This window comes from Cicer arietinum, chromosome 6 (genome assembly GCF_000331145.2).
Source record: "Cicer arietinum cultivar CDC Frontier isolate Library 1 chromosome 6, Cicar.CDCFrontier_v2.0, whole genome shotgun sequence".
NCBI lineage: Eukaryota > Viridiplantae > Streptophyta > Magnoliopsida > Fabales > Fabaceae > Cicer > Cicer arietinum.
In genome coordinates this window covers 21,485,349-21,507,941 of record NC_021165.2, presented here as the reverse complement: position 1 = coordinate 21,507,941, position 22,593 = coordinate 21,485,349, and the positions used below count along the sequence as shown (strand labels likewise).

The window sequence follows — 22,593 nt, the reverse complement described above, 5'->3', positions numbered from 1 at the left end:
GCTGACGTGTAGAAGACGTCGGTCGTTTATTGTTTACCCCTTACCCTTTACTAGCATTGTGTCATCATCCCGTGCTTGAACTATTCTTTCTTTATTGATCCCAACCCAACTACTATTGGTTTTCTCAAACAAAAAGTATTGGTTTTCTCAAACAAAAAGTATCTGTGTTTCATATCCACAACTTCATTATTGTAATTTTTCATACAACAATCAATACTCTTCAATTTTTCAAACATACATTCCAATACTTTATTTTCATCTTTTTAAATGTTTTAAGTTATTTGTTAAATAACTAGAAAAAAAATAAAACACCAAGTTTTAATTAAATTTTTTTACAATTTTAAAGAATAAATTGCATAATTTTTTTTTTTATATAATTTAGTTTTTAACAAGTATTCTTAATGCACTTGTTAGCATTTCTTTTTTTTACATAATTAGTCTATCTTATTTATATCTGTATCACCTTTTTTCTCCCTCAAACTATATATTATTGTTGTTCTCATATACTTTATTCACATCACACTAAATGTTTAAGATTTTTATATACATACTAAGAAATATAATAATTAAAAAAATATATATGTTATTTTATCAAATTATTTATTTTAATTATTGATGGATATATCACTATTATTAATGTAAAATATAATATTTTAGAGGTTTTGTATATAGTAATTATTAAAATGTAGTATATAAAATTAATAATTAGAATTGCATTAAAAATTGTAAATGATATTAATTTTAAGATAAAATGTTTGTTGTTAAAGTAACACTCACTGCGACACAGATGAAGTATAAGACATTGTTAACTAAATTTCGAAAACTAAGAAAGTTGATTGTAATATGAAATTTATGAGCAATTAGAATTGTTTTACTAGTTTATCTTTTAAGAGAAAGAATTAGTTTATAATTTATTACATATTGTATAACTTTAGTTACATAATTGAGGTAATAATGAAGAAAAAAAATTATATTTATATAAGAGAATAAAGTACTGTAATAAATAATAAATTGTCCAAAAGAAATAATATTATAAAATATTTAAAAATAAAACCTTACAATTGAAAATTCTTTAATAATGACAAATATTTAATAATTAATCCCAAAATAAAATAGGATGTAGACACTATGTATATATTTTTTATCTACTAACATAATTTAAAGAAATTACTCTTTTTAAATAAGGTATGACTTATCATCTTTCGATCGTCTCAGTATATGAGAACAACACTTTAATGAGAAATTAAATTCTAATTAATAATACATAATTTTAAAACAAATGTCGTTCGACGGACTCGATACGGTAACCGAAAAAATTGATCATGACACATGTGTTTTTCCAAAAATATTCTTTAGAAATATATATAATATAACTAAGAATTTTCTATAATAATCAATTACTTTCAATAATTAATAAAAATTCATCCACTTAAATTAACAATACTTTACATATATAATAATCAAATAAATTTAATACACACATTTATTTTGCAGAAAATAAATCAATAAATTTACCAACGTCTCATTTTTATATGGAGATATACTACTTATACAAAGTGAATATTATCTCATCATGTGAGGTTTAAAACTCATCTCAGATGAGAAATAAGATCAATCTATACATAGCATGTATCTCATTTGGGTAATTAAATGTAGAATACTAGACTCATTTATATGGAGCATAAACTCATTTGGGTAATAATTCATTTTCAATAATCATCTTCATAAAATTATATTTAGAATATAATATTTCATTTAAATATACAATAACAACAATCATTTAATAACACATAATAAAATAATTTTTTAAAGAATATATATTCAAACAATCATAAAATAATTTTTTTTTTAAATTATCTTTTTAAGTTGGGTTTGAAAAACAAAAGTGATAGGTCGATCATAATTAACAAATAAAAGAAAACATAATTTACAAAAATACCAAGAAAATGTATTTTGTTTAGAGCCAATAATAACATAGCATTGTTGTAGTGTTTTTGCCGCCGATCAATACTAGAACTCTCAGTCAAGCACATTCGTTGGTTCAACTCCGTTCATGATCGTCGTCTACCGACAAAGTTCAATATTGATTCCGACTCTACCTTTCAGTTTTGAAAACCGAACGTAGTCAGATTTTATACGGTGGTGGTAAGTGATTGAAAGTGTTTTCATATTTAAATTTTATTTGAATTTTTATTAATTAAAATAAAAAACATCGGTAAAATATGGACCGGGCTGGACCGTTGGCCTACACAATCCTTAATAGACGCATCAATCTTAATAAAATACCACTATATAAGAAAGTGAATCAGATCAAACTAACTCGTTTGTGTATGAATCATTAGAGTTAGAGTAGATCCAAGTAGACGAACACATTTGAGAGCTCTACTTATTAACAAGACCCGTTACTAAAAATACAAACAAAAGAATACACATTATTGTGTTTTAATGGTATATACAACCCTTTCTCTAATAAAAAATTATTAAATAATTTTGATTTATCTAAGCATTTTTTGGGTTTAATTACAAACCATCCTCGCTCCCTCCCCCATGGATTCCCACATGTTAGGGACCCCGACAATGAGTAGCTTCCTCCTCTTTCACTTTGTTTCAATCAATCAATTAACCATTATTATAAAAATTCAACAAATCATAAGGAACCACAATTGGTAATGTGAATGATTTCTCACTTATATTAATTCACTAACTTAAAAGATTCTCTTCTCTGCCAACCGTGTCCTTTCTTGGAGTTTCACGACAGAGAGGCAGGAGAGAAGCTAATCAAGAGTTAGTTGCTCCCCCGCCAAAAGACACAAACTATGAACATCATCAAGCTGAATTCAATCCGTGTAAGTAATCAAATCAGACGGCTGCCAAGCAGACGCGATCAACAAAGAGAGATCCTTCCAACCGAGCTTCAAAGAACCATTCTCCTCAACAAGCGTATACCCTCTCCATGGGAACATCCCCAACAACAAGCTCGCTTGTGAAGCCGGGTTACCACGCAGTGAAACGGGTTGAAACCCGACCCGTTTCAACTCATCTCCCCATCTCTCAACTTTAACCTCTCCAGTCCTCTTGGGCCCACCCACGGCGATAATGTTCCTTATCTCACAGCCCAACAGCTGCTGCTCCACCAAATGCCTCTCAACACTGTCTGCACCCAAACCATCTCCTAGCGCGTCGAACAACGCGCTGTAATAATGCAAAGCCTCCACAAACCTCGCTAAGAAGCTACCAGCGTGGCTAAGATCTTGTTCAACGGTGGTGATTAGCTTTGGCCTAAGCTGACTCAGCAATCTCAACGTTCCTAAATCGCTACCAGTTATATCGTACAAGCAATGGTGCATCCAGTGAACCACGATCGCTTCGTTTGGCCTAACACCGAGTTGACTCGGCTCTGTTACACTTCCGATTTTACCCTCCACGGGATGAAACTCGAACGGAAGCCCGAGCGAACTCGCGAAATCGGCGAGTCTCCTTCCCGTTGATTCTAGAAGCTCTGAGGAGGAGCCAAAACCAGTGATTCTCACGGAGCGGATCTTCTTGGATCGTGAAGCTAATATGTGGAACAATCCTGGCCATTGAAGTCCCTGCATGATATCGAGATCGATGATGTGGACGCGATCTTCACCGTCTACTGCTTGGAAGATTGCTTGATTCGCGGTGAAGTGTGAGAATTTCACCAACGGTGAAACAGAGTTGTAGGATTGGAACGCGTTGAAGATTCTCTGCGACTGAGTTAGGGTTACCGACTTAGCGGTTAACGGCGAGTAACTGCTGAGGCAAGAACTGACCACTCGCGCTTGCAGCGCCTGTGCGAAGTACGCGCCGACGCGCTCTGGCGAAGTTCCGAACGGTGAAGAGAGTTCAGTGATCTCCGGCAAGAGGTCGTTGGCGAAATCGAGGTTATCCATGGCGACGCATTCAGCGCATTGGAGTAAAAGCCCTAGAAGTTTGAGACCAGTTGATTCGCCTTCAATTTGAGGTTCAAAAGCTTGAACCTCCTCGTGTCCCTCTCCTTCCGCCACCGTCTTCTCGGAGGAGTAGTTGGGTCTCTTGAAGGAAGGCTCCTGAACGTTGGAATCAGCGTCGTCGTGTTCGCGTTCGGCGCGTTTGGCCTTCATTGAGTTATTAGGTTTTGAAGTGAGAGGAGGTAGAGGGACCAAGCTTTGAAGCATGATCGAATAGAATTGAAGAGGGAGAGAATCGAAAACTTTGGAGGATAATTTTGAGAGAAAAATGACAAAATTGAGAGGGAAAGTTTGTTCAGATACAGATAGGTAGAAGGTATGTCAGAAAAGGAGTGTTGAGTTCAGCGTTTGGTGAGAGAGAAAATATTTAAGAGTAAAAGAAAAAGATAGAAAAAGGAGACAGAAAGGGATATGACTTTGTAGCCCAGAAAAGTTTAGGTGTTATGCTATTTTATCATCTTTGGGTACTCCGTTTTGTTTTGGATATGTCTTTACCTTCGTTTTACATGTACAAATTGTGTCATCTAGTATTATTGCCTTTGTTAATCATACTCATTACAAGTTGTGGATGAGGATTAATTAAGGACGATAAGTTTCCTATTAACGTCATCTTTGGATGCTTTGGGACTTTGGTTGTGCCAAAACCTTTAACTTACTAATCTAATTTTGTCCTCTGTCCTACGAGTAGGACAAGCAGACAATGATATGTCTTCTATTGTTTAATTATTGATCATCTTACCAGAATTATAATATTCCCTACCTGACCATGACGTTTTATTTTATTATCATTACTTGCATCATAGCTTCTCTTTTTCTTTTCACCTAAATTGGATTTCTCTTTCATAAATTACTATTAAACTACTTCTTCACGTGTATAAATAAATCACTAGGTTAGAGTATCTCTAATGCTCAAATTGCAACATCTCATTTTACATTCACTGGATTTATGTTATAATTTTTTACGAATTAAGAAATATCAAATGAATTTTAAGTATATTTTGGGTTTAAACTTAAAAAAAATTAAAATAATTATTTGATTTATTTATATACAAAAAATGAGTTTGTGTATGACAATTCAATTTGATGATATTCACGTAATTTTTAATCAAAATCAGATTAGACCGACCAATGTGATTGGTTTGACTATAAATTAAGTTACAAAATTCGGTCTATTCAACCCCTAAATCCGTTGGGGTTCAAAATTGGTTTTTAAATTGGGAATTATAAAAGAAAACCAAAAAAATAAATAAATAAATAAAAGAATTATATTTTTCATCCTCCTCCTTCCTTGGTCATGTCATCGTTCTTCTTCTTCGTCGTGGATGTCTTTTAATCTTCTTCATGTGAGTTTTTCTTTCTTTCTATTTTGACTTTCTGTTTAGTTATCGTTAATAGTATTTTGTGCTATTGAACTTGAGGGTTATGTAATTTGATTTGGATTCAACTTTCATGTATAATGTTTTTATTTTATATTTGATTTATGACATTTTAGGTGAAATTTAAATTTATGACATTTTAGGTGAAATTTAATTTTAATGCATGGTATGAAATTATGAATATTATGCAATATTTTACTTATTATTAAATCATATACTATTAAAAAAACTAAAAGAATTATATTTACTTAAAAATGGTTATTCTTTAAGCGAACCTCCTTGAACGGATAAACACGTCAGTTTAATGATTGATCTAATTCTAATTATATTACACATATTAATAAAAGGTTGCATCACAAAATTGCTTAATTCACGAATATCATTACTATTTATTCAATATTCATATTTCTCTCTCTTTTGAAGCTTCTTAGAACATTTCCAATACTACAACCTCAAACCATCATAAGTAGCTGCTAAAGAGGATTCAATGTATTAAAGTGTATTTTAATGTATAAAGACATCACATAAAAAATCATCGCTTAGTATGATTTATGGCCACGATTTTTCATCCATTAGCAACGCTAGCGTGGCTTAAAATAAAATAAAAATGTTGTAGTGATATATTTTATCTTCAATAGTACAATTTTTAAGAATTCAAAATGAATTTCACAATTTAATCACATATTAATAATTCACTTATATTTAATTTTATTTCAGCTTAAACTATTAATTCAAGTTTTTTAATACTAATTTATTGACGACAGATACACGTTGAATTTGTTGAGGGGAACGAAAATTGAAAATTTGAAAGAATTAGGATATATTGATAATTATATAATGTCTTTCTCTTTGTCATCTTTTTGGCTGCTTTTTATACATGGTTGTGTAGAAAACTTTTGAGGTTTAAGGCAATTGTTTTATTGATAGTCAATCGATAGTTGGGTTTTTTGATAGTGTGGCCCTGCATATAAAATATATGTAAAAAGTGAGTGTTTTATTACCAGGTATTAAAGGCAAATGAAGTGACAGACAAAAAAAAGGCAAGTGAAGTGGGTATGCATCTAGAATAAAAACTCACTTCTGTTTAACCTTTCTTTTTGGAATATGGTCCGTTCCATTTTCACGTGACAAACTTTCAAATAAGCGAATAAACAAATTAATTCTTTAAATTTTATAAATTAATAAATATATTATTAAAATTATAAAATAATAATTAAAAATAATTTTTGTTTAAATTTTTATTATTAGAGATTACAATATCACCTGTTAATTAAATATTTAATTATATACAATAATTTCATATCAATGTCATCTTAATGTAAATTAATTTTTTTAATAATATTTAAATATTTTATAAATTAATTTATTCATAATTTTATCGACATATTTATCTCTATAAAAACGGTATTAATATAAAATGAACGTAAATAAATCATGTATTTAATTCTAATATTACATCAAAATATTTAATAAATTTTTTTTACATAAAATATTTTAATTAATATTTTAATAAAATATTTATCAATTCATAAAATTCAAAAATCAATTTGAGGTAATCAATTGGTCGAACTGAACTGGAATCCAAGTTGTGTTTCAATCCATATGATTTTAGAAACTATCCCTTAGTAAAATGGGGTGAGAATCCAAAAACTGGTAGTTGATCTAGTTTTAGCAATTGGACCGACAACATCACTATCAGTGACACCACCACAAGAACACAAAGTGACATTGGTAGTTGAAAGGGGTTATCCCTAGTGTTATTAGGACCAGACACATAGAAGGGTGGGGAGAGGGAACCAAAAAGAAGGGAAGGTGTTCGTGGTGGTCGACTAAGGGTATTTAGTTTTTACGTTTGGTTTAATTTGATCATCCTTACAAAACGAAGTTGTGAAATGAGGTAAGTCTCTTTTTATAAACTTATTTTAGATTTTATGCAATAAAAACGGAAGGCTATGAAGATCTACCTTTATATCTAACTAGATGAAAAGCTATCACCAACATGATTAAAAAAGCAAAATCACATATTAAATTAAGCTGTCTATCTTCATTGATCAAGGAAAGGAAAGACCAAACCTAGTGAAAGAGTCTGTTGCTCGATTTACCTCATGACAAATATATCTAACTGGGAAATATTTTTGCTAACCCTTTTATGCTGCTTGAATAGTGTAGCTTCAGTGGCAATGTAATGATCCAAACATCAAAGTGTATACATTAGATAGATTTACAGTTTACCCCAAAAAAATAGATAGGTGGTTGCAGATAAATAAGATATATAGATTTTATTTTGAATATGCTTATCAACAACTTCATTTTAATATTTTTACTATATGCAAACACAATTTTGTAGCTGCCCCCAAATCCTACACTCAAATTATCAGTTTAGAAGAAAAATATACTCCAAAGTAAAGCAACCGCAATCAAATTGTAATAATCCAAACTATAAACAAAACATAAATCAAATCCTTTTTTTTTTTGCACACGGGCAAGGGATAGACACAAAAAAGAAGTTCCCTAACCAAACTCAAGTCTGGAGTTTGAAAGCATATATGCAAAGAAAGCTTTCAATCTGATAGAAAAACCATGAAGAAAAAAGAACATGAGGATTTAATACCCATAAGAAAATGCATACTGCCATCACTAGTAGCGCTTTCCAAGAACTATGCCGACGATAATGGATACAAGAGCTACTGCGAGGATGAACTTGAAATTCACGACAGGCGAATCCTGGCCAGTTTGAGTGTGAGTCTCCGACGAAGAAGATGATGCTTGAGTAGTTGTTGCTTCTGATTTTTTCTTGCTCTTCCTCTTCGATGGGGCTGAGAAGTTAACGTCCCTCGATTTCACTTCCAACCCATCCTTGTTATGAACACCCTCCTCTCCCTGGAACATCATTAGAAAATGGAAACATTAAATTTTGCTAACAGATTATAACATGACATGAGTTCAACGATTGCTATGCTAACAAGTATAAATTTGTTTTGCATAAACGTCCGATCATATTTCTCCATCGTGATTCTTGTGACACATCATAATATTACACTTACACTGTGATGAGATTGTAAAATCTGATTAGACTCACATGTAAAATCTGTCTATATTGTTATGTTGTAATCCTATACCTTAATGTTTGAACTTTTGAGAGGATAATTACCTGGACTGAGATTTTCTCACCACCCTGTTGCAATTTCTGCTCAAAATCTATTACTTGTTTCTGTAGAAGAGAGATTTCACTTTTCTTAGTTTCAAGTTCTTCTACAGAATTCTTCAGAGCTGCCTCTAGTTCCAACTTCTCAGATTCTGCGCCTTTCTGCTTTTCATTTTAAGAAAAGAAAATCAGTATGAGAGAAATCACTAATATACGTTATATATTTTCATCTCAATCTCAGCATACAAGAACACCATTGGTAATGAGAGAATTAAGTTCAAATATTAATTGTTTGAAAGAAAAAAAAAATACACGTGAAATCTAAAAGATTACTTTATGAATGGCAAAAATGATATCATATCATTTAGAGTGATTGATAGAAGTGAATTTAAAATTAAAACCACCAAGGCAAAGTTTCTGAATTTAATAGGGTAAGCTTCAAAATCTCATTTTAATTCTCTTACTTTCAACATAAATTGCAACCTTGAAAGAATGTATAATTTGATTAGAGTGTTCATGAGCCCACCTGGTTAGCTATAGTAGCCTGTGCAAGTTGCAACTCTTTCTCAAGTTCTACCACCTTTCCATTCAGCACAGTAATTTCTTTGACTTTTTGTTCATAATCTTCAAATTTTGAACTCAAATCTACTTCTCTTTGAGATGCAGCAGCCTGAACACTTCCAACCTGCAAAACATCATATTAATCAGCAAAGCCCTTTCAATGTAATTTTATATTTTTACTTTAAATTTGAAAGATATTTTGCTTCTGAATTTTCACTTGTTTTACAAGATATAAGCACTTTATCCATACCTCTTCATTTAGTCTAGATTCAGCTTTCACCAATTGCTTTTCGATTTCTTGCAGCCGACTTTGCAACACAGATTTCTCAGCAATCTCAACTTTGAGAGTTTCAACTTCAGATTTCAGAGATTCTTCGATTTTTTGACTTTCCTTCAACTTCTCTTCAAGGTCAAGAATCAAAGTCTCAAGTTCCTTCTTTAAATTCTGATTAGTCTCATCAAGCAAGTTCTTCTCATCTATTACTGAAGATATCTGCGAGTTGATAACATTTCATTGAGATCAATTCTCTACTATTTAACCATGATTTATACAAAATGATCATCATAAAACTATAATACATATATAGTAATAGAAGAAGAAAGGAGAATTAAAGGAATATCAGTGTTTTGTGTGCATCAGATGTACCTGTGACTTCAATGTTTGTACTTCTTCACTTTGCTTTGTCACCAAGTCTTCAGCGGCATTCTTCGATGTGAGTATCTCTTTAACTGTTTCGTCCTTCTCGACAAGTGCTGCGGAGAGCTTTGACTGTAAATCACTTAATTTGGATTCATAGCTAGCTAAGTCCTGAATAAGTTTTGATTTTTCCTCATTTATTCCAGCAGTTTCCTTTTCATGGTGAAGTGACTTGTTTTGAAGCTCCTCAACTACTGCTTCAAGATTCTTTAATTTTATGAGACTCTCCTCCAGCTCAGCTTTATGAGTTTCAGAGGTTGCAACAGTTTCACGCACCTGTTCTTCATAAATCTTTATCTGTCCTTCAAGAGTATTCAGCTTCTCATTCAATTCTTTGGTTTCTGATTCCTTCTCAGTGTGCTTCTGCAATGCTTCTTGTAACTGTGATTCGACTTCGAGGACGCGTGCTTCATTGGCAGAATGAATTTCGAAGGATTTTGATTGCGCATCATTCAATTCAGCAAGTAAGTTCTTATGAGACACAAGTTCTTGAGCAGTGTCTTCCTTCTCTGATAGAACACTGTTCAATGACTCCTGAAGTTCATTAATCTTGGTTTTCAGTTGAATGTTTGTTCCAACAAGTAATTCATTCTCAGAAAATGACTGTGAAATCTTGTCCTCAGCTCCAATAATTTGCCTTTTCAAATCTTCATTTTCACTTTGCAATGAAGCCAGTGTGCTCAAACTCTCTTCAAATTGATTCTTCAAAGATAAAGACTGTTCCCCGGCCCCCGCAACAAGTTCCTCCAAAATCTTAATTTTCTCAAGCAGAGATTGAACCTCAGAATCTTTGCTGTTGAATTTTTCTATAGCTTCTTGGAGCTTCTGTTCAGAATCTCTCGTCAGAGACTCGTGTAATGATTCAAGTTCCAAGTTTCTTGCAGCATGAAGTTCTATATCTCTTCCCCTTACAGTTAGATTTTCTTCAGTAGCATTAAGTTTTTCTAATAACTCACTCTCTCTCAATTCAGCAGCCTTGAGATCAGTTTCAGTGCTTTGCAACTTAACTTGTGTAATATTTAAATCATCCCTCACAATTTCCAATAGGTTTTCCGCCTCAGAAAGCTTCACACTCAAATTGTTTAAAGCATCTTCTAACTTTTTCTTTTCATCTGTCACAGCATTTAAAGAATCTTTCAACTCTATTTCCCTTTCATTAGCTGCTTGCAGTGTAGTTTCGAGGCTTGAGGTCCGTGCTTGAAATGCTTCGAGTTCTGATGTCAGATAAGACACACTGTCAAGATTTTTATTGGCATGTTCTTCTGAATCAGTACATCTCTTTTCTAATGTGCTTATTTGTTGTTCAAGTTCCTGAATTCTGTACTTTTCTGTTTCAAGTAGCAACTCCAACTCACTCACTCTCTTTTCAGCACCTTCCAATTTGGAATGAGAGCCCTGAATCAAATCTTCTAGTTCGCGGCTGCGCTGATTGTTCATTGTGGCTCGGTCTTCGTGCTCAGAACATTTCTCATTGACTATCTTCAGCTCCTCCTCTAATTGTGAATTCTGCTTGGATGATTGATTTAAGTCTGATTCAAGTTGGCTAACCTTATCCACGTACTCCTGCAGTTGGCTATTAAAAAGATGCTTCTCTTCCTCGGCCTCATTCAATTTGGCAACGAGATGAGAAATTTTCTCTGAGAATTCGGTCACGTCTCTCTCAGCATCATTGGCTTTCAATTGTGCTAAATTCAGCTGTTGCTCAAGCTCCACATTCTTCTGCTCCGCGGCTATGAAGCGTGACTCCAGCTCTCTTAGCTGCGATTTTGCCTCTTCGGCAGCTGCATTCGAAGCTTCAACATGTCCCTCAAGTTCAATACTCCTTTGACTAGCAGTAGCTGCAACAGCCCCCGTTTCATTATGAAGATCCTCCAAAGACTTCACCTTCTGCTCAAGCTCCGAATTGTTCGAAAGTGCCTCAGATAAAAGAGAATCTGTTTTATTAAAACTTTCCTCCGAAAGCTTCAGTTTTTCCTCTAAATCAGTGGACAACTCCTTAAACTGTTTCACATTAATGGTTAGATCTTCAACAGTTTCCTCAAGTCTTGTATTAAGCTTAGTCAGTTCCTCTTGTGCAGAGAGAAACTGTGCTTCCTGACTCTTGGATGCAACTTCAATTGATTCTCTCAATTTTTCTTCCTCCTGCAACTTGAGCTTTGCACTTTCCAACTCAGAAACTTTTTCTTGTAGCTCTTCCTTTGTAGAGACAAGCAGATTTTGAAGTGCAGATATGTCTTCTTTTATCTGTGTTTCTGAAGTCTTTCTCAAGTTTAATTCCTGAGTCAACTCGTCTACTAAAGAGTCTCTTGAAGACAGTCTTTGCTCAACTTCCAATATCTGTGTTTTGGAGAGTGTCAACTCCTCTTGGATAGTAGAGAGTTCTGCTGCAGTTGTTTTAAGTGCTTCTTCAACTTTATGATTTTCAACAATCTTATCATTAAGTCCCTTCAATTCTTCCTTCAACGAAGCTATCTCGTCTTCCTTGCTTTTTGCACTCAATTTCGCTTCTTCAAGTTGTCTCTCAAATTCTATGGCCTTGTTTCCTTCAGATTCAGCATGCGAACCACTTTGCTTATGCAGCTCATCGAACTTCCGTGCCTCATCGATAGAAAGTTGCAGCTCACTCTCCAATTCCTGTGTCCTCTTTCGTGAGCTTTCGAGTTGAACATTCAAATCATCAAATGCTTCCTTCACTTGAAGAAGCTCTTTCTGCTTAACTTCTTGACTTTGAAGTGCCTCTTCAAGAGTGCTGAGCTGCAGATTGTATTTATTCTCAGCTTCAACAATTTGCTCTTGCAGTTTCTTGTGACTTAGTCCGAGCTCTTCGTATTTCTTTCCACTTTCTTCCAATTTCTCTTTTGTATTCGAGATGTCTCCCTTCAACTGAGCATTTTCATGTTCAGAGGTCTTCAAAGATTCTGCTAGTGTTTTCAGTTCAACCTCAAGTTCCTGAATCTTCTCCTGTGCTTCCAGATATTCTCTGTTGGGAGCATCTAAGCTTCTTTCTGTTTTGTGTGAAGTATCATCCAAGGTATTCTCTTCCTTCTCAACTTTAATGAATTCTCCATCAGAGGCATTATCTTCCTCATCTTTCTTTGCTTCGCCTATTTCTTTAGACGCCAAATCTCCATTTGTTTCCTGCAATAAATCATAAAAAAAGGATTGCTAATCAGATGATGCTGGCTCATCAAACAATGAATTAAGATAAGATACGATTGTTTATCCTATCCTGTTTTTCTTATTCTGGCCACCAAACGGGCCCTAATTGCTCCCTGAAGAATAAGTGAGCAATGCAATATTCAACCAATTCGGGTTATATGCTTGAATGACTTTATGTAAACATATTAAAAAGACTAAAATACTATTTTTAAGAATCAAACTAAATGAAACACCTTAAGCTTAGTAAATATTAGGTCCTATCCCAAAAAGTGAAATTGAAGTTCTAAGCAATACTATTAGGTTTTCAAGTGAATAATAACTTTAAAAAAAGTATAATAACTTCTATGCCTCATTGTCTCTAATAATCTCAATGCAACTACATAGTTGAAATTTATAAATATATAAACATGTATTCAAAGAAAAACCAGAACAACAACATTTCTTTCGTTTCACCGTCCTCTAAAATACGTCGATTTACATAGAAATATCCCGGATGGAACCAGAAAGTATATTGATCAATGCAATAATAGTGAAAGATATGCCACAAAGAAACTTCATAAATAAATTTTTACATAAGACGTAAAAGGAGTTTTCAGCAGAAGTTCTAGGGTTTGAATCTTGAAAACTAATATAATCACTAATTAACAATGGTTTCTCTATAAAATGGTATTTTATAGTGTAAGCAACCTCTCAAATAATGAATGAAAAGAAAACCATACCTTAATGTTATCAACTTTATGATCCACCTCTTCAACAACCTTTGTCACTGTGACTTCTGAAATGGCTGCTGTCTCTTCCATGTTTGTTTCCTTTTATTGACTTCTATAGAAGAAAAGAAAAATAATGAGTGAAGATAATGTAGTTAGTGAGAACAGGCTTGGTTAGCATTGTGTTTTTTTTCTTTCTCTCTCCATAAATGAAATGATAGAAGAAATTTACTAAGAACCGTGAAATCATGAATTCGAACTTCGGATATGGTATTCAACTTAACAATATTGTAAGGTAGACCTTATGGATATTAATGGTAGTTATTTAAGTAGTTAAGTGAAGTGAAATTAAATAAATAAAGGTATATTAGTAAAAAAAATGATAATAAATGTTGCATTGATATTGTGATAATTATTTTGAGACCCAATAAAAAAGTGCAAATGAAACATTTTTTTATGAGACTGGAGTAACATTTGTAACAGATTCCACAACAACTTTTGTATCACTCGGAAAAATATGTATAGAAAGAAGTAAACACTCAATTTTTTTTATAGTATTCTGGAATAGATCATCAAGATTCTTGGTTCTCTCATTAAAATGGTTAAGGCTTTAGGAGTATCAGATATTGTATCACAAATTCACATCTGTGAAGAGAAACAGAAGACATAGCATAAAATCTTTCAAAATCCTTTTTCTACATGTAATGATAAATTGGACTTGGCTCATGTGGGTAGGAATATGATGCCATTTTGACAGAAGATTTTTTTATTTATTTCTACTGATAAGATTATAAAATAGGGTAATATGCAACTCATATTCTCCCAACACCTTAATTTATTTTTATTTTTCTTCCTATTACATCGTCAATATATCACATTTATTATAACATATTCTTTTATCTCTTACTCTCAAAAATTTAAAATGTATGTATACATCTAAAGGAGGTGTACACAAAACATTTTTGTATAAAATATACACATTCAAATAATGAATTATAATTATAATAACTATAAATCAAAAGGCATATAGATCTTGTCGAGAACTAATTAAAATATAACACTTGTACCCAAAACAATATAATACTATTAAAATATTCTTAATGTTTCAACATGATCTAAGGCAAATGGCAAATGTTTGGTTGGTAAAAAAATTAAAAAATAGGTCAGAGGAAATCAACCTTTTTTTTTAATTATTATTATTATTATTATTATTATTATTATTATTATTATTATTATTATTATTTCAATTTCACCTCCAGACTCTTTGAGAAAAATAATAAGAGCAAATATTTTTTATTTGAATAAGAGCAAATATTTATATACAATATAGATATTCGTTTTTTGTTTTTTTGGAATATCTAATCCCAGGAGCAAAACGGTCTGCAGCATAAGGTTAACACCTCGTACGTGTAAGCAGAAATGACAACAAATGGCTTATAAAAAAAAATAAAAAGAGGCAACCAATGGCATGCATCACTGACAATATATATAAATGAAAAATTCGACACATAAAAAAGATCTAAAAAAGGTATACATATAATATTATATAATTACATAAATTTATATTCAAATATTATATAGAATTATTGTCAAAATAGAATTATTTTATACTACTATTGAAAATAGTGATGTGCAGTTGCCGTGATATATCAGATGTACATAGGAAACAATCTCATGTGTTATGATCATGTATGAAAAATATTGCTTTTTGGATAGATTTTATGGAAAATGTAGCAGTAGTATGACAATAATATTAATTAGTTAATTAATATTTATAATGTAATAACTCTTGTAAAATATGAGGTGCAGTTTACTGATATTGTGTGTTTATTTGGTACATCGATAGTTTTAGTTAAAGTGAACTCAGTAAAAGTTATTTATGTTTAAATAAAAAAAATATTAATTATTACGAAAAATAATAGCCAAGAAAACAAAAAATCTTATGTGTCAACATCTCATTATTCCAAATAATAATTATCCACCATCTCATACTTGATCACTCAAAACTTGATTGATCGAAATTTTTATTTTATATATTATTCTCTTTCTTATAATAATTCTTCATAACAAATAGCACTTTTTATTTAAATATATTTACTTGAAAGTAAATTTTAACAATAAATTTAAAGAAAAATAATAATATTTATAGTCAAAATTGAAATGATAAAATGAATTTTACCGATGTAACTTCAATTTTTTTCTCCAGCAAATGGAACCAAACATGGACTGTATTCAGTATTGTGGAGATAAAGATGTCATGTCACGTGGTAGAAACACGTGTGCCGGTCCCTCAGTGCTGTTTTACAGCTAGATCACGCACATAAGACATTTTTTCTGTTCACGCCAAATACAATATCTCATCCTGTTCTTTTCCTTTTATGTCTTTGGGTCTATTCTCTGATTTCTTTTTTTCTTTTCTCTATTTTTCTCCTAAAATTAATTCTACCATTTTTTTAACCCGAAAAGAAAACAAATTCCACCGTCCAATTTGAAGAAGGTTGCATCTGGAACGTGGTTAAGACTTAGACATCATGGGACCCAAAGATCAACATTCATTCAAAGATAAAAATGAATTTTGTAAGAATGAACTTTGATTCCTCTAAGGTGTGAGTGGGCCCGCTTTTGATGGTAAGCTACTACACCTCCACCAAACCTTTTTCTTTTTACGGAGGTGTATATTAATTAAATAGTCAATAGTATTTTGTTTTGAATTCAAAAGTAATTTTTTTAAATATGAAATAATTCAATAAATTATATATCAGTTTATACGACGTGTACAATATTGGTCACGATAATTTTAATTTTTTTTAAGTAGGTGTTTGTTTTCACAAGTGAACAAAAGTAAATTACGTCTAGTTGAGAGCTACCCAATATGTAGCTTCTTAAATTTTGCGGTGAAAAATCTTGTTATCTCGGAATGGAAATGATTCAACGTGTCTCCAGACACAATAATTATCATTTATGATAGTACATGGTACTAAATTAAAAATATGTTCATAATGATAAGAAGTAAATCACTTTCATTATGTTACAATAAATAATTATATAAATAAAGAATAAAAAATAAACATATTTTTTAATCAATTTATATTATGTTGCTTGATTCAAAAAAACTATTGTCAATGGCAAATATCTTTTTGAATTTTAATAAATCTCAATATTCTTAAAATGGGATCCTCAATCTTTCTTTTGAGTAAAAAAGTGAATGACACTAGATTCGTGTTTTACGAAAAATGTAGGGGTAGTTGTGAACTTTAAGAATCATCAAAAATTGCCAACAACATTGATGCTGGCGGAGCCAAGATTCCATATTTGACACAGTGGCAGTGAGAGAACACTACTGTGTCTTTCTTCTTTTTATGTTTTTTACTATTAAATCATTTTTACGAAAATAGCGCATATATATATACCATTATTTTTTTTTATAATGAAAATTTAGGGTGATATATACACCATTAAGATTCAATAAAATGATATATAAACGGATACAAATTCAAAGTATTATAGTTTAATGTTATAAAAAAAATTACCTAACGCCTAAAAAGCCAAAAGTCAAAAGTCAAAAAATCAATTAAATCAAAAGCTTCTCAAGACCACAGAGAATACTTTTTTAATTTAATTTTACAGAAACAGAAAAACGCCTGAGAATACTTTTATACAGAGATGGATCTGATCATAGACAATCAAAAGATTCAAAACCATTGCTTGATGAAATTAGGGGGAAAATTGTATAGAAAATTAGGAACAAATTAAGATTGAATGATCAAAGAAAAAAACATTGAAGATGCAATTAAGTTAATTCTGATCAGAATGAAACATTAAAATATTGTATACTATGCACAGAACAAAGTAATTAGAACCATGAATCATATAAATACAGCATCATATATAGTCATAGATATGCAGTTCAGAACAGATTCTGATCTATCCGAATAAATAACATAACAATCAAGTTTCAATAGATCAAAGATGAATTGATGCAAAGAATCAAAGCAGCACAAATCACTTCAAAATTCAGTATCAAGCAGACGAATAGCAAAAATAAAAATAAAACAAATTAATTAAGCGTAAATGAAAAGGAAAAAAAGAGAGAGAGAGAGATAGAATTCTTGCCTGAAAAAAGTTGAATTGCTTTGTTTTTTCTGTTTGAAGAAAATGTTTACTTGTGCGACTTGTTGTTGAGTGAGAGAAATAAATTTGATGATTTGGAAAAAGAGAAGTGAAGATGGAATTAGGAGAATTTGGAAGAAGAAAAAAAGAAAAGGTATATAAGTTGAAAAAGAGGAAAATGAGAAATGGAAAGAGGCCACTATTTCTTTTTTTTAGTATTGGGCTATGACAATGTTGGTGGGCCCCACGACAGCCAATCCGGCAATAAACGGGCCGGAACGCCGCTAGTTTAGATATTGTCCTGCCACCGCTTTTTCAATATATGTCATATTTTATTATGCCACGTAATCTTTTGTTTGTTACATATATTTTAACAACTAAATTCACCTATACTAATATAAAAAAAATAGTGGTATTTTGAGTTTGAATTTGCGATTAATTCTATTAAATGTTTATATAGTGTTATCATTTGAACTGTACACTTAATTTAAATGGTTAAATATATTTAATAATTTAAAATTTTATTTATATTGTTAAAAATTATATCGATTGATAACAATAAAATTCAAAGTTGATAAAAATGAATATGTGAATAAACCCATGACATCCAAGTTAATAACATAAAACGATATAATTCTACGAATGTGATAAAAACACAACTATAATAAAATTGAAATGTTTGAAATACTAATATATCTAGAATTGTAACGTTGAAGACGTCAAAATCATTTATTGAATTTGTGTTTGACCGCTTTATCTCTTAATATGAACCAAATAAACATCACACAAAAATGAAAAATCCAAATAAAACTGCACCAAAACAATAAAATATTGTGTCTTTTTAAATAGAAGAGAAGACATAACAATTCGGGGAGGTGATTATGGTCAAAATTAATTTCTAAGTCTAGATTTTGTTATTTTGGTCAAAATTAATCAAAAACATTCTTAATTAACTATTTTTTTTAATCAATAAAATAAATGTGAAGATAAACTCTAATACTCATTGGATAAGATAATTTTTTTCTACTCTTGATGATTTGCTTGAGAGTCATGAGGTTTGAGGTTTGGCGTTTGGCGAGCACAACAATGTCGAGCTTTATGGCTCTAGTATGGCAATCGTAACACTAGTTTTTTCATCACAAAACAACTCTAAAAAAGGTCATAAAAACAGGAGAAGATGATTATGGTTGAACATGCATGGATAGAGGTATCAATAGACTGAGTCGAATTAGACTTTGTTAGATCTAAGTCTGACATGTCATGTCCTAAATCTGGTCTGTAGTATGCTATAAACTTACTTTTTAGATTTGAGTCTGACCTTGATAGAAGTCTGATATAATCTATTAGTCTGATTAAAACTCTACTTCATTTTAACATATTTGAATAAGTAATCAAACACATCTTTAAGTAAATTGCCAAATTAATATGTCAATGAAATTAAATTCTATTTTGATATTTAACATGATATTTTGAAGAATATGACTTTATACACATCATATTAAATTTTATTTTATAATAATACATTTAAATATGTCAAAAATTAAAGAAGGTTGATATGTGTAAATTACTAAAAGTTGAATATCAAACAAAATAATCAAAATTTAACATAATAATTATAGTACTAAAAAATATTATTTATATTTATTTAAATAGGTTTAAAACACTTATTATGTGGCATGTGGTACGACCTTTTTAACTAAATAGATTTTTTTTTTAATTATTGGCCTTGTCTGTTTAAGAGAAAAGTAGGACTTAACCCGAGTCTGACGTAGGCTAAGCTGTAGGTCCCTGTCAGTCGGTCTGACCTATTCTCACCTTATGCATGGGGAGAAATCTACTTATGAAGAAGGCTTTACAAGCATTTTTATAGGTTTCTTTCAAACTATTTTCACTTCCTCTAATCCTTCAAGAATTGATGAAATTGTAAAAGTGGTGCAAAGTAGAATTACTGATATTATGCGGGCTACTCTTGACCACCATTTATGTGGTGTAGAGGTATAGGGGCTATTAAATATATGAAATCGACAAAGGCCTTGGTCTTGATGGTATGTTGGCTATTTTTCTGAAAAGTATTGGCACAATTGGGAGATGGGAGATCACTTTGGGTGATTAATAATCTAGATCATGGCGAGGACATTAGCAACATCAATCACATTTTCCTTTGTCTAATCCCAAAGAAAAATAAGTCACAATTGACGGATGATTTTAGACCGATTTCGCTTTGGAATGTCAATTACAAAATTGTAACAAAAGTCATATCAAATAATCTAAATTGATTTTACTAGATATAGTAAACATATCTCAAAAGATTTCGTGTATGATAGATTAACTATTAACAATGTGCTTCTAGCCTTTTATATTTTTTATTGTACGAGGAAAAAATATTCCGACATAATTTTTTTTGTAGGTTTTAAAACTTGATATGTTCAAAGCATAAGACATAATTGAATGACATTTTATAAAAACGATTTTAATAAGCATAGGTTTTTATGAATATTGATTAAATTTTTTACATTTTAAGGTAAAACCAATGTAGAATCATAAACTAGTTTATTATATTTGTAGAATTTATATGTGGGCTTACTCATTTTTCTAGTCTAGAATTGTAAACTCTTAAAAGTTTAAGAGTTAAATTCAGAGTTTAATAACCTTGTTCACATGTGTTTCAACTCATTATGTGTGATATTGGAATTTGGAATATTTCATTAATCAATTTAATCCTTCTACATTATGAAGCTTCTAAATTATCTTTATGTTATGGTATTTGGTATACTACAAACAAACTTAATTTTGAAGAAAAAAATATTTTCACATCCGAAAATCATCCATAAACTTTAGAGTGTCATTGAGAATTACAAGAATATGTTGAACAATAAGTTATAAATTATCATACACAAGTCTCTATTTTTACATTTGTTTGCTCTTTCCTTACAAGTGTTTTTTTATAAAGTTAATTATGTGGATGCAAGGGACTGGTGAAAATAATAAATTGGGTGTTCGAGTAGTTATTTGTGATGCTAATGGCTTGGTGATGACTATAGTCATTGTGTTTTGACACATTTATATATCCCGATATTATAGAAGCATTAGGTTTAAAATTATTTATTTAGTTTGCTCTTGACATTAGATTTTGGCAAATTAGTTTTGAAGGACACTCTCTTAATGTAGTCCGAGGAATGCATGTAAAATTTAAATATTTATTCTATTTTAATTTGTTGGTCGTTAATTGTCAAAAGATTAGTAATTATTTTCTTTAAATCATGTTAAACGGGAGATTAGTAATTATTTTCTTTAAATCATGTTAAACGGGTTGATATTTCTGATCATCATTTAACTTATTTTATTTTATACTATATAGATTTGGTTTGAGAGTTGTACTCCTTATATTATTTCTTTTATTTCAATTGATAAATGAAATTTATATGATAAATGAAATTTATTTTAATGTAAAAAAGATAGATAGATAAATAAAATTGATTCACTTATCAATTTTGTTTCACTCACCATGACAAACGGTACAGAGTGGTTAAATCAATTTTGTTTCACATGGAAGGATAAATTCTAAATTGAAATATGTTTTTATCAGTTAAATTATTAATTATTGCATCAAGTTTGGTGTCCAAATCAATTTTTTTCTAAAAGTAATGTATTGCATTAAAGGCATAAGCGACTTTTGCATTGAGATGTGTTAGACAGACTACACTCATTCTACCTTTCTTTCTTCGACCAAGTGACGAGAAAGTAAAAAAAGCTTTGCGACCCACCACTTTAAATTCTCTTCCCAATTTTGCTTCATACCAAACAGATGATAATTGTCATTTTTCTCTATTTGTCTCTCAGCTATTTTTGTTAAACCAATAAAGGTATAAAACATTGGTTAAAGTATAAATACATGAGAATAGAAAGAAAAAATCGATAAAATTCTATCAATTTTACATAAAAAAAAAGGTTGATAATTCGGTTGAAGATTTTTTTATTGACTGATAATTGGTGATGATTGAGCTAGTTAACAATATATATTGGTTTTCATTAATTTCTCACATTTTTTAACTTATATAGTAAGTTTATATCATCATGGTCGATAGAGGTGGCAATAGGCACGCTTTAAACATATGATTATAATGTCCGTTTTTGTATCCGCTTTAAAAAAATGCATATATCAAGTATGTTTGAGCATAAGTAATAAAAGAATATTTCAATTCAAAATTTTATAATAATTTTTAGTTTTATTTGTAATTAATTTGAATTGTAATAATTTTAACTAAGCGGTGTAAGATCAATATAAATTTAGAAAATTGACTTTTAACCTATTTTAGGAATACGGAAAATACTTTATAAGGGTCTCATTTTAAATAAGTTTGAAATAAATTAGAATTTCTCTAATGAGAATTGTGAGTGAGATGTATCTCCTCTTTGAGTTATTAGATTAGAGTTTGTTTGAATCTTATCAACGACTTTCTTACCAGTGTGACGATTTCACATTGGTTTATCAATCATCAATGATTGTAGCGTCTTCTCCATCTTCTCTATCTAACTCACGTTTGTTTGTTTGTTTGTTTGGTTTTTTTTTTTTTTTTTTTTTAAAAATGAATCCAAACCAATGAAATTTCTCTTTACCTCCCTTTTTTTTTTTTTTTTTTTTGTTTTTTTTTTTTTTTTTTTTTGTCATTTTATTAGAAGAAATCACTTGGATATATCTTCATTCTCACGTGGAAGCTCTCAAATCCACATAAATTGATATTCAAAGTTTGTTACCAAGTGGTAATATTTGTTCTTAATTCCTATATTTTAAGTTTTTGCTGTTCACGAAGTTCTTGAAAAATTTAAAATTTTAGGTTAATTTCTTGAAATTTGATTTTGTTTTTGT

General features: G+C 30.7%; 2 protein-coding genes across 4 annotated transcripts; both read right to left on the bottom strand.

Annotated features, from left to right (window-relative positions):
• Positions 1–2,274: 2,274 nt before the first annotated feature.
• Positions 2,275–4,610, bottom strand: LOC101513824 (scarecrow-like protein 23). Its single transcript, XM_004505614.4, has one exon. The coding sequence runs from the start codon at positions 4,176–4,178 to the stop codon at positions 2,838–2,840; it is 1,341 nt and encodes a 446-aa protein (XP_004505671.1). The 5' UTR covers positions 4,179–4,610; the 3' UTR covers positions 2,275–2,837.
• A 3,140-nt stretch (positions 4,611–7,750) lies between these two features.
• Positions 7,751–17,912, bottom strand: LOC101513296 (uncharacterized). Of its 3 annotated transcripts, none has more exons than XM_027335444.2 (7): positions 17,730–17,912; positions 13,629–13,731; positions 9,700–12,888; positions 9,304–9,546; positions 9,019–9,177; positions 8,499–8,657; positions 7,751–8,227 (listed from the first exon to the last, which is right to left on the bottom strand). In XM_027335444.2, the coding sequence occupies exons 2-7, from the start codon at positions 13,707–13,709 to the stop codon at positions 7,985–7,987; spliced, it is 4,074 nt and encodes a 1,357-aa protein (XP_027191245.1). In that variant the 5' UTR covers positions 13,710–13,731; positions 17,730–17,912; the 3' UTR covers positions 7,751–7,984. The 3 variants fall into 3 exon arrangements, with proteins under 3 accessions (XP_027191245.1, XP_073226272.1, XP_004505669.1); XM_073370171.1 differs by having other exon boundaries at positions 13,629–13,728; XM_004505612.4 differs by having other exon boundaries at positions 8,499–8,654; positions 17,730–17,911.
• Positions 17,913–22,593: the final 4,681 nt, after the last annotated feature.